General features: G+C 39.1%; 1 protein-coding gene across 2 annotated transcripts; it reads left to right on the forward strand.

The window, feature by feature from the left end:
* The first annotated feature begins 304 nt into the window (after positions 1-304).
* LOC306859639 (uncharacterized protein) lies at positions 305-7,403 on the forward strand. 2 transcript variants are annotated; one of them, XM_079400762.1, is made up of 5 exons: positions 305-396; positions 1,253-1,347; positions 2,548-2,643; positions 3,728-3,787; positions 5,338-7,402. In XM_079400762.1, the coding sequence occupies exons 2-5, from the start codon at positions 1,270-1,272 to the stop codon at positions 5,398-5,400; spliced, it is 297 nt and encodes a 98-aa protein (XP_079256888.1). In that variant the 5' UTR covers positions 305-396; positions 1,253-1,269; the 3' UTR covers positions 5,401-7,402. The 2 variants fall into 2 exon arrangements, with proteins under 2 accessions (XP_079256888.1, XP_079256889.1); XM_079400763.1 differs by lacking the exon at positions 305-396 and adding an exon at positions 882-997 and having other exon boundaries at positions 5,338-7,403.
* The last annotated feature ends 4,484 nt before the right edge of the window (positions 7,404-11,887 follow it).

An 11,887-nucleotide genomic window follows, 5' to 3' on the forward strand; every position in this document is an offset into this window, starting at 1 on the left:
TCTTCAAAATGATGTTTTTAAACTCTAAAAAGAATAAATATCTGCCTGCTGTAAATGTGCACATTTTGCGTGTGATTCTAAACTAGCGCTAAAATAAAGAGGATAACAATACATTTCAGATCAATCTTTAAAAAAAGGAAAAAAGGGGGTAACAACAAAACCTACATGTAACAACATTACAAACGAAACGGTTGGCTGTGTCTGGCGCCGACGCAGCTGATTGGTTGAACTCTGCCACCGACGCAGCTGATTGGCTAGTGACAATTCAAACGCACGCCCTCCTCGCGGTCTCCGCCCCCTCTTTGTATTTCCGGTGTGGAAGAGCCTGAAGCTCTGAAGGCGATTGTTTCATTCATTCTCTGCTTTACACGCCGTCCCGACCGCTCCTTTAAAAGGGTACGTTTAAATCTCTCATTTCTTTCAAAGCTAGCTCTAGCCATTTTCATTCTCCGCAAGAACAAAATAAGAAGCAGAAACAGGAGTGATTTGTTTGTTTTAAGGCACATTTGAAGGGGTTTAACGAACACTAAACAGATTGGCGGGCTCGTGTGGCGCGGTTTTCGGTGTAATTTATTACTTACGCAGAGTTATAGTAAGTTAACGCAGTCCACTCCTTTCTCGAAGAAACTTTGTTTTTATATACAACAAACATCGCGATTCGTTTAAAACTCAACTCTTGGGGGTTTCGAAACAAAGGGCTGAAATAGTTTAAAATCGTTCAAACCATGTTTTACGCAAAGCAATGTCCTAGCGCTAATTTTTGTTTGCTATTTTTCTGTTTTATTTTTTTACTCGTTTAAAGCTCTTCGCGTGTAAACAACAGAATCGTGTTTTCACGCGCTCGGGGATTTAAAAGGGCGCGAATCGCGCGCTGTGTTCGTGTTCCGGTTCGCGCTGGAGCCGCGGGGTATCCGTAGAAACCGTTCGCCTCTTTCTCTTTTAAAGCTCCGCCGCAGCACAGCGAGCTTCCGACGGATTTCAGGTCTGCGATCTCAAGGTATTCAGAAACACTTGTTTAAACGGACTCTAGCTGCTCGGATATGTTTTGTTTGTAGCCGTTGTATTCGCGCGAGCTCAGGCCTAGCGCGTGTTGTAAACAAACGGGAAGCCGGTCGTTCCGCGCGCTCGTTCGTTACGCTCCCTGTAAAGTTAATTTCTACCTTTTAGTGATTTATTTAAAGTTTCTGTACTATTACGAGATACCGTGTTTGTTGATTGATTGTGCTTATCGAGCGACTCTCTTTGCATGCAGCTTTCCAGTAAAGCACAATGAGTGATTCTGGCAAGGACACCGTGGCTCCTGCAGAGAAGAGAGGACGTGGAAGACCACGAAAACACCCACCACAGGTATTGCGTTGCTGTTATAAGGGCTGTTCTGGTTTTCAGTGGCCCGGTATATTTCAAATTGAGACCAAAACACTGCCTTTTATTTTGTGTCGGGCTAAGATGATGCTTGCGTGCGTTCTTTTTTTAAGGTCTTGCACATGGGCTGAGCAAAGCATACTTTTTTTTGAGTGTGCTACATTATCTCCTAAAGCTCTTAACCGATAGGCTATATTAATCTTTGTTTTGGTGCATCTTCAACTCAATTGCACACGCTTAACATGTGCAATGGTCATCTTTAGTGGCAGAATGACCAAGGCCTGTAACATGATCTCTTTAAACCAGCAGTAACCCACTTACTGTTTCAGCTGCGCACTGATTGGCCGCCGGGAAATGCCAGCATCTGATTGGTTCATCCCGCTGTCATTCATAGGGCCTCGAGTGCATTGGGTTTAATGTTTCTATTACTCACCCATGTAATCAGAGCCTTTGAGTAGTAATCCATGGCCACCATCATACAAGATGGATTACTTATTAGTCACCACTGTCTTAGCTTCTTTAGTGTATATATATATATATATATATATATATATATATATATATATATATATATATATATATATATATATATATATATATATATATAGCAGCTCTAGCAGATTCAGTTTGTGCATTTGTTAGTGGTTAGTTTCAGAAATTAGGATGCAACTGCTTTTTCAATTTAAGTTTTTCAACCAAATCCATTTTTTTTCTTCCCTCTTCTGGCTCTTTTGTATTGTATAGTTGTAAAATTGTCAAATGACTGAAAGACTATAAATGTTAACAAGTGCTGTTCTTTCACGCTCTATTCTCTGTAAATCAAATGATGTTGATGTTAGTCTGCATTGACGTAAACTTGGTTTCCTGTCCTTGAGAAGACAGAAGCAGACTTGGTATGCATTATTTGCAGTTGGCTTACATGTGCATATGTCCAACAGGAAATATTCTTTACACTGACCCTGAGCAGCTCTGATAGTTGGGCTGTGGTGGTCTGCAGTGTATTTGGTTCTCTTTTGGCAACCAATGACTGCATGCCATCTGTTGGTCTTAAAGTAGCAACCAGTTGTGTTAAATATGAACAGCAGATGCTTTATAAGTTATCCACCAGTAGTATGTGGAAACCCACAGTTAACTCAAGTTTGTGCGCAGATTTTTGTTTGATTACTTATACTTTTCAATCCTCAGCAGCAGGAGGCAAGTGGATCCCCCACACCGAAGAGACCTAGAGGAAGACCAAAGGGCAGCAAGAACAAGCCAAGCTCCACAGCATCGCGGGGCAAAGTGAGTAGAAGTGTCTCAGTGGTTTCGTGCCCAACTACCTCTACAATATTGCCATCAAAGACAAGAAGCCGACAATCCTGCATCTGTCTTCCGGCCCTCTGAGTTTACACGCTAACAATCACACTTGTTATTGGTGTCTGTGTATCCATGAACATGAAGCTTTTTATTGCACAAAGTTCTTTATAGAGGAAGGTTTGTTTTAGCTCATCACATAAAGAAAATGATTTGGTAAAACTAAGTTGTTGTTGTTACATGTACTTACTATTATAATAACACTTAATTATGCATTATTACATTTAAAGTAAGCCAAACCTGATCCTAACCATATAGTAAGTACATGTAGTTAATTAACTCAGTACTTAAATGCATAATTGCACAGTAACTAGGACACCTTAAAATAGTGTAACCAAAGGTACTTCTAAGAACTGTTCTTTGTGGAACCTAAAATGGTGGTTCTATGGAATTAATTCAAATCCCACTTTCGGAACCTTTAATTTTAGAACTGTAATTCTGCCCAATTTGCTTTTTCGTTTAAATGTAAACGTGTTTGTTTACAGTCAATTTCTTGGCTCCTCGTATATATTTTTAAATGTGCGACCAGAACAGTCTTCTGTTTTTGTTTAGCCTGCAGATAAAACCAGTTGCTCAATTCCGGTTAAATCTTTTGACTTCCTGCTGGCTTCCTGTGGCATAGCAGGCGCTGTGCGTTGCAGGTGCACAAGCAGCAGTGCAGTCCCTGAGACGATAACCCCACCCCCTGCTTCTACCCTTCCTTCCCCTCCATCTATTATGACGACATCTGACCCACCAACACCCCAACCTCCCCAACCCCATATGCACACCGCCTCTCCCTTTGTTTGTGTGTGCGCGTGTTGCCGCTTCTCTCCTGCTTGTACCAGCTGTCTCTCAGCTCCGGACCAGGTGGCTGGCCAGCTGAAGTGCACTGCGTGCTGCTCATGTCCGTTTCCAATATAATAGCCAATGAACTCGCTGCCCCTGGGCCGCACGCCAGCACGAGCCCAACACTGCCCTCTGGTGCTCAACTGCATGCATAGCACCGTGTTTATTCTTTTTTCTCTTTCAGAAAACAGCAACTGCTTCGGCACCTGCAGGGACGAAACGCAGAGGACGGCCCAAGAAAGCAGTGAGTTTTTGTTTGTCTTCCGTTTAGCGCATTTCATGTGCATTTATAGTGAAAACCGCAAGGCTGAACGGGTGTTTGTGTGGTGGGAAGTTGCCATGGGCAACACCAAAAATATTTGGCTGCTGCTCACGGGGAATTTCTTGCAGTTCTTTCTCCCCCTTCGTTTCTCTTGTAGGTCTTGTTTATAAGAACAGATCAAATATCTTGAAGCCTTTTATTTTGCTGTTAAGTCAGTTTGGCATGTAATCAGGCAGAGCCCAGTGCTGCCCCCCGTTTCCTCGACAGCTCACTGTGTAGTCATCAGCCCCGTGTCTTTGTGCTGCATTCCTCTCACATGAGACACGGTTCTGGCGCTGGAGTTGATGTTTAGTTTTCCTCATTCAAACACGTCCGCAGGAATCCGGCGAGTTGAGTCACACAAACCTTGAGTCATTACTAGTTATCGTGGCCGGGTCGTTTCCTCCACTTAGTCATTCGAACTTTGAAAACAGGAGGCTCAGATTTGATTTAGTGGAGTACATGCTAAATGTTAAATACTTTGTGACCATTGTTTAATGTCTTAAAGGGATAGTTCACCCAAAAATGAAAATTCTGTCATTTAATTACTCATCTTCATATTGTTCCAAAACCATAAGACCTTTTGTTTCTTGGAAACACAACACAAATTAAGATTTCTGATGAACTCTGAGAGCTCTCTGACCCCTCCATAGACAGCAAGGATATTACCACGATCAAGGTCCAGAAACGTAGTATGGGCATCGTTTAAAATAGTCCATGGGTTCAACTAATTTTACGAAGCAACGAGAATGCTTTTTGTGTTTGTTGAATAAAGCCGTTGTTTGTTTTCTTTTTGCACAAAGTTTTCTCCTAGCTTTGTAAAATTATGATTGAACCCCTGATGTCACATGGACTGATTTAACGATGGTGGTAGTTCCCTTGCTGTCTATGGAGAGTCAGAATGCTCTTGGATTTCATCAAAAATATCTTATTTTCTGTTCCGAAGATGACAGAAGGTCTTAAGGGTTTGAAACGACACGGAAGGTGAGTAATTAACGACAATTTTCATTTTTGGGTGAACTATCCCTTTAAGAGGAGTGTTTTTGCATGTGTCCACTTTGATGCCAACTTCAACACTTTGTGGAAATGCTTAGTGTCAGAAATATAAGCACAATGTAAAAACATGTATTTGCACAAGTGCCTTGCATCAAATTATTTATTCAAATGTAAGTACATAGTAGTTAAGGCCACTTAATATAAAGTGGGACTGAAATACAAATGATTCCTATGTCAGGATAGGGCCATATTTAATAATTGACAAGAATGAAATTGAGAACTCTTTCTGAAAACTTAAGCAAGCTAAATTCTGTAATACCGATTTGAAAAATGATGATCTAAGACCTTTATACAGTGCGTGCCATTGTAAAAACTGTACGTCTGTTAAATTGAATATGGCTAATATCTAACCCAATTTAAAGGTCCGTTGCATTCCCTTTTATTTTGCAAATGTCACTTCCTCATCTGATAGTTTGTTGCCGTCTCTCTCTCTTCAGGAGAAGGAGGAGCAGCCATCTAAGTCCTCTGAGGAAGAGGAGGAGGAAGAAGAGGAACAGTAACTAGCAACTTGTGCTACCTCACAATCCAACGTTATTTCTTCCTGTTGACCAGAGCTGGACTGACCCTCCCCACCCATTCCCCCTCTTCCCCTTACACTAGTGCCACCCTCACCCTCCATTTCACCTTTACGCTCTAGCGCCCCCTAGCGTCAGGTAGGCTTGCACACTTCATGCGCCTTCTCTGTGTAACACCACTGGAAAAAGACTCAAAATACTGTATGTCCATTCATGGATGCATGCACACGTGTATGCGTGTACGTATGTCTCGCACTCAATGGATAATTGGTCGAAAATGTCTGTCATTATACTGGACAAAGATATGCTCTGATGGCGGCTTGACACAAAGCGATTTGCAAAATACTGAAGTTTTCTCTTTTCGCAAACAACAGTTTCAGGCCTTGAGAATTCAAGTTTATTTTTACACGTCTAAATCTAAAATATGGTAGGTTGTGTGAAATTCATGTTGCTGTGTACTGGACAAAGGTGAATTGACCTACTTGTTTGTTTTTACTTGGGTTGTGTGTGCGTGTGTGGTAACTCGATGTCTCCAGTTCTACTTTTTAGCTACTTCGTGATTCGAGCTAGAAATAAAATGAGCATATTTCTTTTTTGAGTGTGCATAATCTAGAGGACTTTTAACTTGTAATCAACATATCATTGAATGCATTGTCGTGAGAACTTTTTGACTTTAATTTTCTTTTTTTTGATAATGCCCTCCGCCAACTCGCCACCATCATGATTTCGCTGATTCCTGTGATTAAATTTACTGGTGTGTGAAAGCTACGTAGTCCGTTTCAGTCAGTTCTCAGTGTAGTTCTGCTTCCTGGATGTGCTAAGGAACAGCTTGCTCGTCTGGCCGTGTTCGGAAAAATGTTGTTTTTGGAGGACGACGATTGGTTTTAATTGTGCAAATGACTAAATGACCACCAACTGATCCTTGCTCCAAAAAAAGGCACCGCAAATGATTAGACACCAGCAGTGCTTTTAATTGCATCGGCCCCAAATCCATGAATTACACATGCGAACACTTAATATATATATATATATTTTTTAACTAGAAAATGCTAGATCATTCCATTTGCTCGCAAATTTCTTGTGAACTTCCCAGCCGTGTCACTTTTTCTGTCCCATTACAGTCCACTCAGACGACTTTCGCTTGATGTGTTTTGGGTTTTTTTTTTTTTTTTTGACGTGTTAAATTCCATGTCAGGGAACGCTGATCGGTCCAGTGACTGGGTCTCCTCTCAGAACTTAATGCTGCTACAAACTTGGTTAATTAAACCCGGAATACTGCAACCAGGTCAGTTCTACTCTGGACTTGACCGTCACATTCATACCTCACTTTACAACAGCCTATGACGGATTACTCTTCTCTTTCCTGACGATGTTCAACTGGTCTCAGTGCAGCCTTTGGCAAGCGTGTTTGTTTCTGATCCATATACAGCTGTCTCCGGTGTGTAGTTTTTGTTGTGTTTTCGTTTCGTTTTTAAACTGATTTCGCTTACAGCAGTATGCATCAGTGAACAGAAACTGTTTTTTTTTTCGTATATAAACGTCTGGACACACCACAGGAATGACTGCATTGGGTCAGACAGATGCATAACATGTTCACAGACTGTGGTAGAGATATAGGTTTGTGTGTTTTTACTTTATTTTTCTATACATACTCGTTTGGTGCACTGAATTGACGTTTTGATTTGTTATATCATGGACAAAATGACTTAGTGTGGCACCTGAAGGTTGGGGCTTTTTTTTCCTTCTCCTTTATAATAAACTATCCTGCTAGTTGCTTAGCTCTGAGCCCCCATTTAGTAGATCATGATGGTACTATGGCTGTTTGATGCAGTGATTTTTAACATGCCCCTTCAATACTGATGTCTTGTTTTTATGTGCCCATGCACACAACTGGTTTGGGATCAGTCTTTTCAATGTATACACTCTGCATTTTCTATTGTGGACTGCAGGAATTTATATTCAAAATGGTAATAAAGAATTCGTACATATCTCTGTGTGGCTGTATTTTTTTAACCAATACAATTCCCCATTGTGACTAGAAGGGGTGCTATACGACTAGAAATAAATTGCATCAGATCTTCCTTAACATTTCACTTCTAAATAGCAATGTTTTGTCCTGAATTTGGTTTCCATTTTTGGCCCTGACCACAGACAACTCTGCTTGGTCCAAAATCTCCATCTATATGGTTGTGGACTCTTCACAATTTGATGCATTTCTGCTTTAAAAGTTCATCTAGAAAACCATTTTAATTTTTAAACTAAACGTGTTTTAAACTTTCAAATGTGAAATTGTTTTTAACTCCGTTATAATTCTGTAACTTGATAGAATTTTTAATAAAGGTAGTACACTGCTACAATGGGATGATTGTAAACTTGTTCTCTTGGTACTTGCTGCGGAGCTGATGGGCGGAGCTTGAGTTGAACAGCTAAACATTATTAGCTCAAGCTCCTCCCATTTCAGATTGCATTCTCACTGCATACAGTTTACAATAAGGTTTCATTTAACAATGTATTAACTAACATGAACAAACATGCATTTATTACACTATTAATATTTGTTAATGTACAGTTAGTGTTAGTTCAGAGTGCATTAATGTTAGAAACAACTTGTGATTTTAATAATGCATTAGTAAATGCTGAAATTAAAAAATGCTGTAGAAGTCTTGTTCGTTCTTAGTTCGTTTACTAATGAACCTTATTGTAAAGCGTTACCCATGTTGCTGTCACTTCACATAGCATTTCAAACTTGCCGATAAAAGCATATTTCACACAGCAGTTTTAATAGATATTTAACAAAAATATACAAATAAAATGAATGTGCAGTTTAAGTACATCAGCATGGTAGCAGCTTGAATGATTAAAACAGTGCAGCCCAAAATGAAAACTTTCATATCATATAACTCATTTAATAGGACGATTTATCAGGAAGGACTAGATGGACATTCTTTGATCGTAAGGTGTGTGAACCCTTTTAAAAGATAGAGTTGTAATGGTTGCACATATTAATTTATTGGGCGAATGGCATATTGACGTAGCTGCTGCTCATGAGTATCTGAGATCAGGAAAACATGCGATTGTTTAGCTGCTGATATAGTTTGCCCAGCAGGTCTGATAAAATGCAGTAAACCTGGTTCTGCATTGCATTTGACAAACCAGAAATCATTTCACAATTATTCCTGCATCTTCATTCTTCTGCTCTATTAGTATTTGCAAAATATATATTTGCCAAGTTACACAATATGTTCAGTATTGCACATTTAACATTCACAGTGTTTCTATTAAAGCAAAACGGGTCAAAAATTGTGTGACTCATCTTGCACTATATATATAATTGTTCAATAAAATGATCTCTAGATTGAGAATGTCACCTCCCAGAAATGATAAATATGACCTGCTTCTGACTAGCAAGAGCAAGCAGTAATTTGCTAGACGTGATATGCTTGGCTAACTAAAGGCTACTGGCTATTTCAAGTGATAATGCACCTAAACATGAAAACACTCATCATTTGCTCACTATATCCAAACCGTTTTGGTTAGCATTGACTGCCATTGTATAGACAAAAAAATAAAACAAGACATTTCTCAAAATATCTTGTTTCACAAAAGTAGAAAGTCATATGTTTGGAATGACATGCATGTAAATGATTTTCATCTTTGGTGAACTCTCCCTTTCAGGAACTGATAGACTATACACAGCCTATATGACTTTTTGCCATCGGGCACAATGATTTCTAAAAGCAGAATGCATTTTCAGCTCTGCTGATCAAGAAATCCAACTACTATATGTGGGCTTCACTTTCATAAACCGCAATTTTTGACATCCAATAAAACGGTGAATAAATAACACATTTTAGCACAAGCAGGTCTGTAATACCTGGAGAAAGCTTCGCCTTTGCTTTCTCTTTCATGAGCCAATAATCTAAGCCATATGCCATGTGACTAATGACTCTGGAGGAGTTGACACTGATTGGCACCAGCTACTGTCAGCAGCAGACAGGCCAAAACAGTGCAAAAAAGTCTGTTTGTATACCTAATAGCCCCTCAAAACACAAAGGTTTTAATGTCTGTTTTGGTATTGTGCATCCACCCTTTATTTGCATGTGCAATACTTCCGATTCATTAGCTGCTGTAGGTAAATAACTAAAAGAAAGTGCATTAAACGGTGAATATATGTTGTTTATGACTACAATAATTACTTAAAGGACATAATGCACAACATATTAATCTCTGGACTGGTGTGGATGTTTGTGATGTTTGGACTCTCATTCTGACGGCACCCACTGACTGTGTGGTTCATTTTCAGCAATTTTTCATTTTGGGGTGAACTACTGCTTTAATATGATATGATGATACCAAATGCCAGTTTGCATTTTCAAGCAGCATAACAGTTTTTGCACAGGTTTAAATTGGAAATGGTTGCAGCTGATAGAAGAACCATTTTTGGTTCCACAAAGAACCATTCAGTCCGAGGTTCTTTAAAGAACCATCTCTTTCTCACCTTTTTATAATCTGAAGAACCTTCTTTCGCCACAAAGAACCTTTTGTGAAACAGAAAGGTTCTTCAGATGTTAAAGGTTCTTTATGGAACCATTTAGACAAAAAAGGTTTGTGAAACACCTTTATTTTTAAGTGTGTGCTAAGAATATGGTGAGTACTGTATAGTTGAACACGTTGACAATTACTTACCAGTTTGATTGAAATGTCTGTTACTGGCAAAACAATACATATACCCAGGATGCACAGCTACTTTTGGATGTTGATAAAGCCTGTAAAAAATGTCAAACGATAAAAAGCCGTTGAAGGTGAGCTTATAGGGATGAATGAGTTCAAGGGGACTAAATGATTGCAGAGGGCCTACAAAAGTCACGAGAGAGAAGTCTGTTGTTTTCACTGGAAGATCCAGTTTTGACCTTTTGAGACTGAAATTATGTCCAAAAAACACACAAATGAATGGGTCTAGCTTCCAGTTTCATCTGCGTCCAGCTATTTTTAGCTGTACAAAACAGCTCATTTTGCTGCTTGATATTTCAAACTGGTGTATCTTACCATATTATTTGAATATATAATCTTAATTATGAACACATTAGTTTGTAGCGCAAACCGTTTTAGAATTTACTGCATGTTGTTACTATTCTCATTATTTCCACATTCACAGAAAATGGCTTATTACTTGAAAAATAAGGTGGATACATCTTTCATAATAGCATCTGTAACATACAGTGCATTTGTTTCACATTTTATGTTGCTGCCTAATGTTAAACTGCTTTAAATTACTTTTTTCCCACATCAATCTACACCTCCACGTCTACACGTACACCATACTGACAAAGCAAAAACAGAATTTTCACAACTTTGTAAATTTATTAAAAATAAAAAAAACTGGAATTAGTACATTGCATAAGTATTCGTACCCTTAACTAAATATTTAGCTGAAGCACCTTTACAGCCTCAAGTCTTTTTTTGTTTGATGTGACAAGCTTTTTTTCATCAGCATTTGGCAATTATCTGCCATTCCTCTCCTCACCTCTTCACCTCTCAAGCTCTGTCAGGTTGGATGGGGGCAGATGCACATTTTCAGGTTTCTCCAGAAATATTTGATTGGGTTCAATCTTAGGCTGTGGCTGGTCCACTCAAGGACATTCAGAGTTGTCTATAAACCACTCTTGCTGTGTGCCACCCAAATGTTCACGCAGAGAAAGAAGGTGTGGTTTCAGTAACCGCAGTAGTGTTGATGCAGCGACGACAGGGGGACACTGTGTTTCTGGTGTTAGCTTGCACTGTTATGCTCATGATACCCACCTCTATATTTCTTCGCGACCTGATGAAACTTACCAATTTGCAAAACTAATGGAATGTATAGTTGATATCAAAAACTGCATGACTAGCAATTTCTTACTGCTAAATTCTGAAAAAACAGAGGTGTTAATTATTGGACCAAAAACTTTTGCATGTAATAATCACTGTCTAATACCTGATGGCTGCTCTGTAAATTCTTCGTTATCAGTTAGGAACCTATGCATACTTTTTGATAGCAATCTTTGAAAAACTTGTTTCTAGCATTTGTAAAACTGCATTTTTCCATCTTAAAAATATATCTAAATTACGACCTATGTTCTCAATGTCAAATGCAGAAACATTAATTCATGCATTCATGACATCGAGGCTAGATTATTGTAATGCTTTATTGGGTGGTTGCTCTGCACGTTTAATAAACAAACTCCAGCTGGTTCAAAATACAGCAGCTAGAGTTCTCACTAGAACCAGGAAGTATGACCAAATTAGTCTGGTTCTGTCAACACTGCACTGGCTGCCTATTAAACAATGTATATATTTTAAGATCGTTTTGCTATTTAGCGCCCAAACTCTGGAACAATCTACCTAACACTGTTCGGGAAGCAGACACATTCTGTCAGTTTAAATCTAGATTAAAGACCCATCTCTTTAACCTGGTTTACACATAATACACTATCGC

This window comes from Barbus barbus (genome assembly GCF_936440315.1).
Source record: "Barbus barbus genome assembly, chromosome: 40".
Classification (NCBI taxonomy): domain Eukaryota; kingdom Metazoa; phylum Chordata; class Actinopteri; order Cypriniformes; family Cyprinidae; genus Barbus; species Barbus barbus.

Bases quoted from the DNA above. Each gene is read 5' to 3' on its own strand.
- LOC306859639 (XM_079400762.1), top strand. From the start codon at position 1,270: ATGAGTGATTCTGGCAAGGACACCGTGGCTCCTGCAGAGAAGAGAGGA. The intron at 2,644-3,727 runs GTGAGTAGAAGT...TTTCTCTTTCAG, and splicing joins CCACAGCATCGCGGGGCAAA to AAAACAGCAACTGCTTCGGC. The intron at 3,788-5,337 runs GTGAGTTTTTGT...CTCTCTCTTCAG, and splicing joins GAGGACGGCCCAAGAAAGCA to GAGAAGGAGGAGCAGCCATC.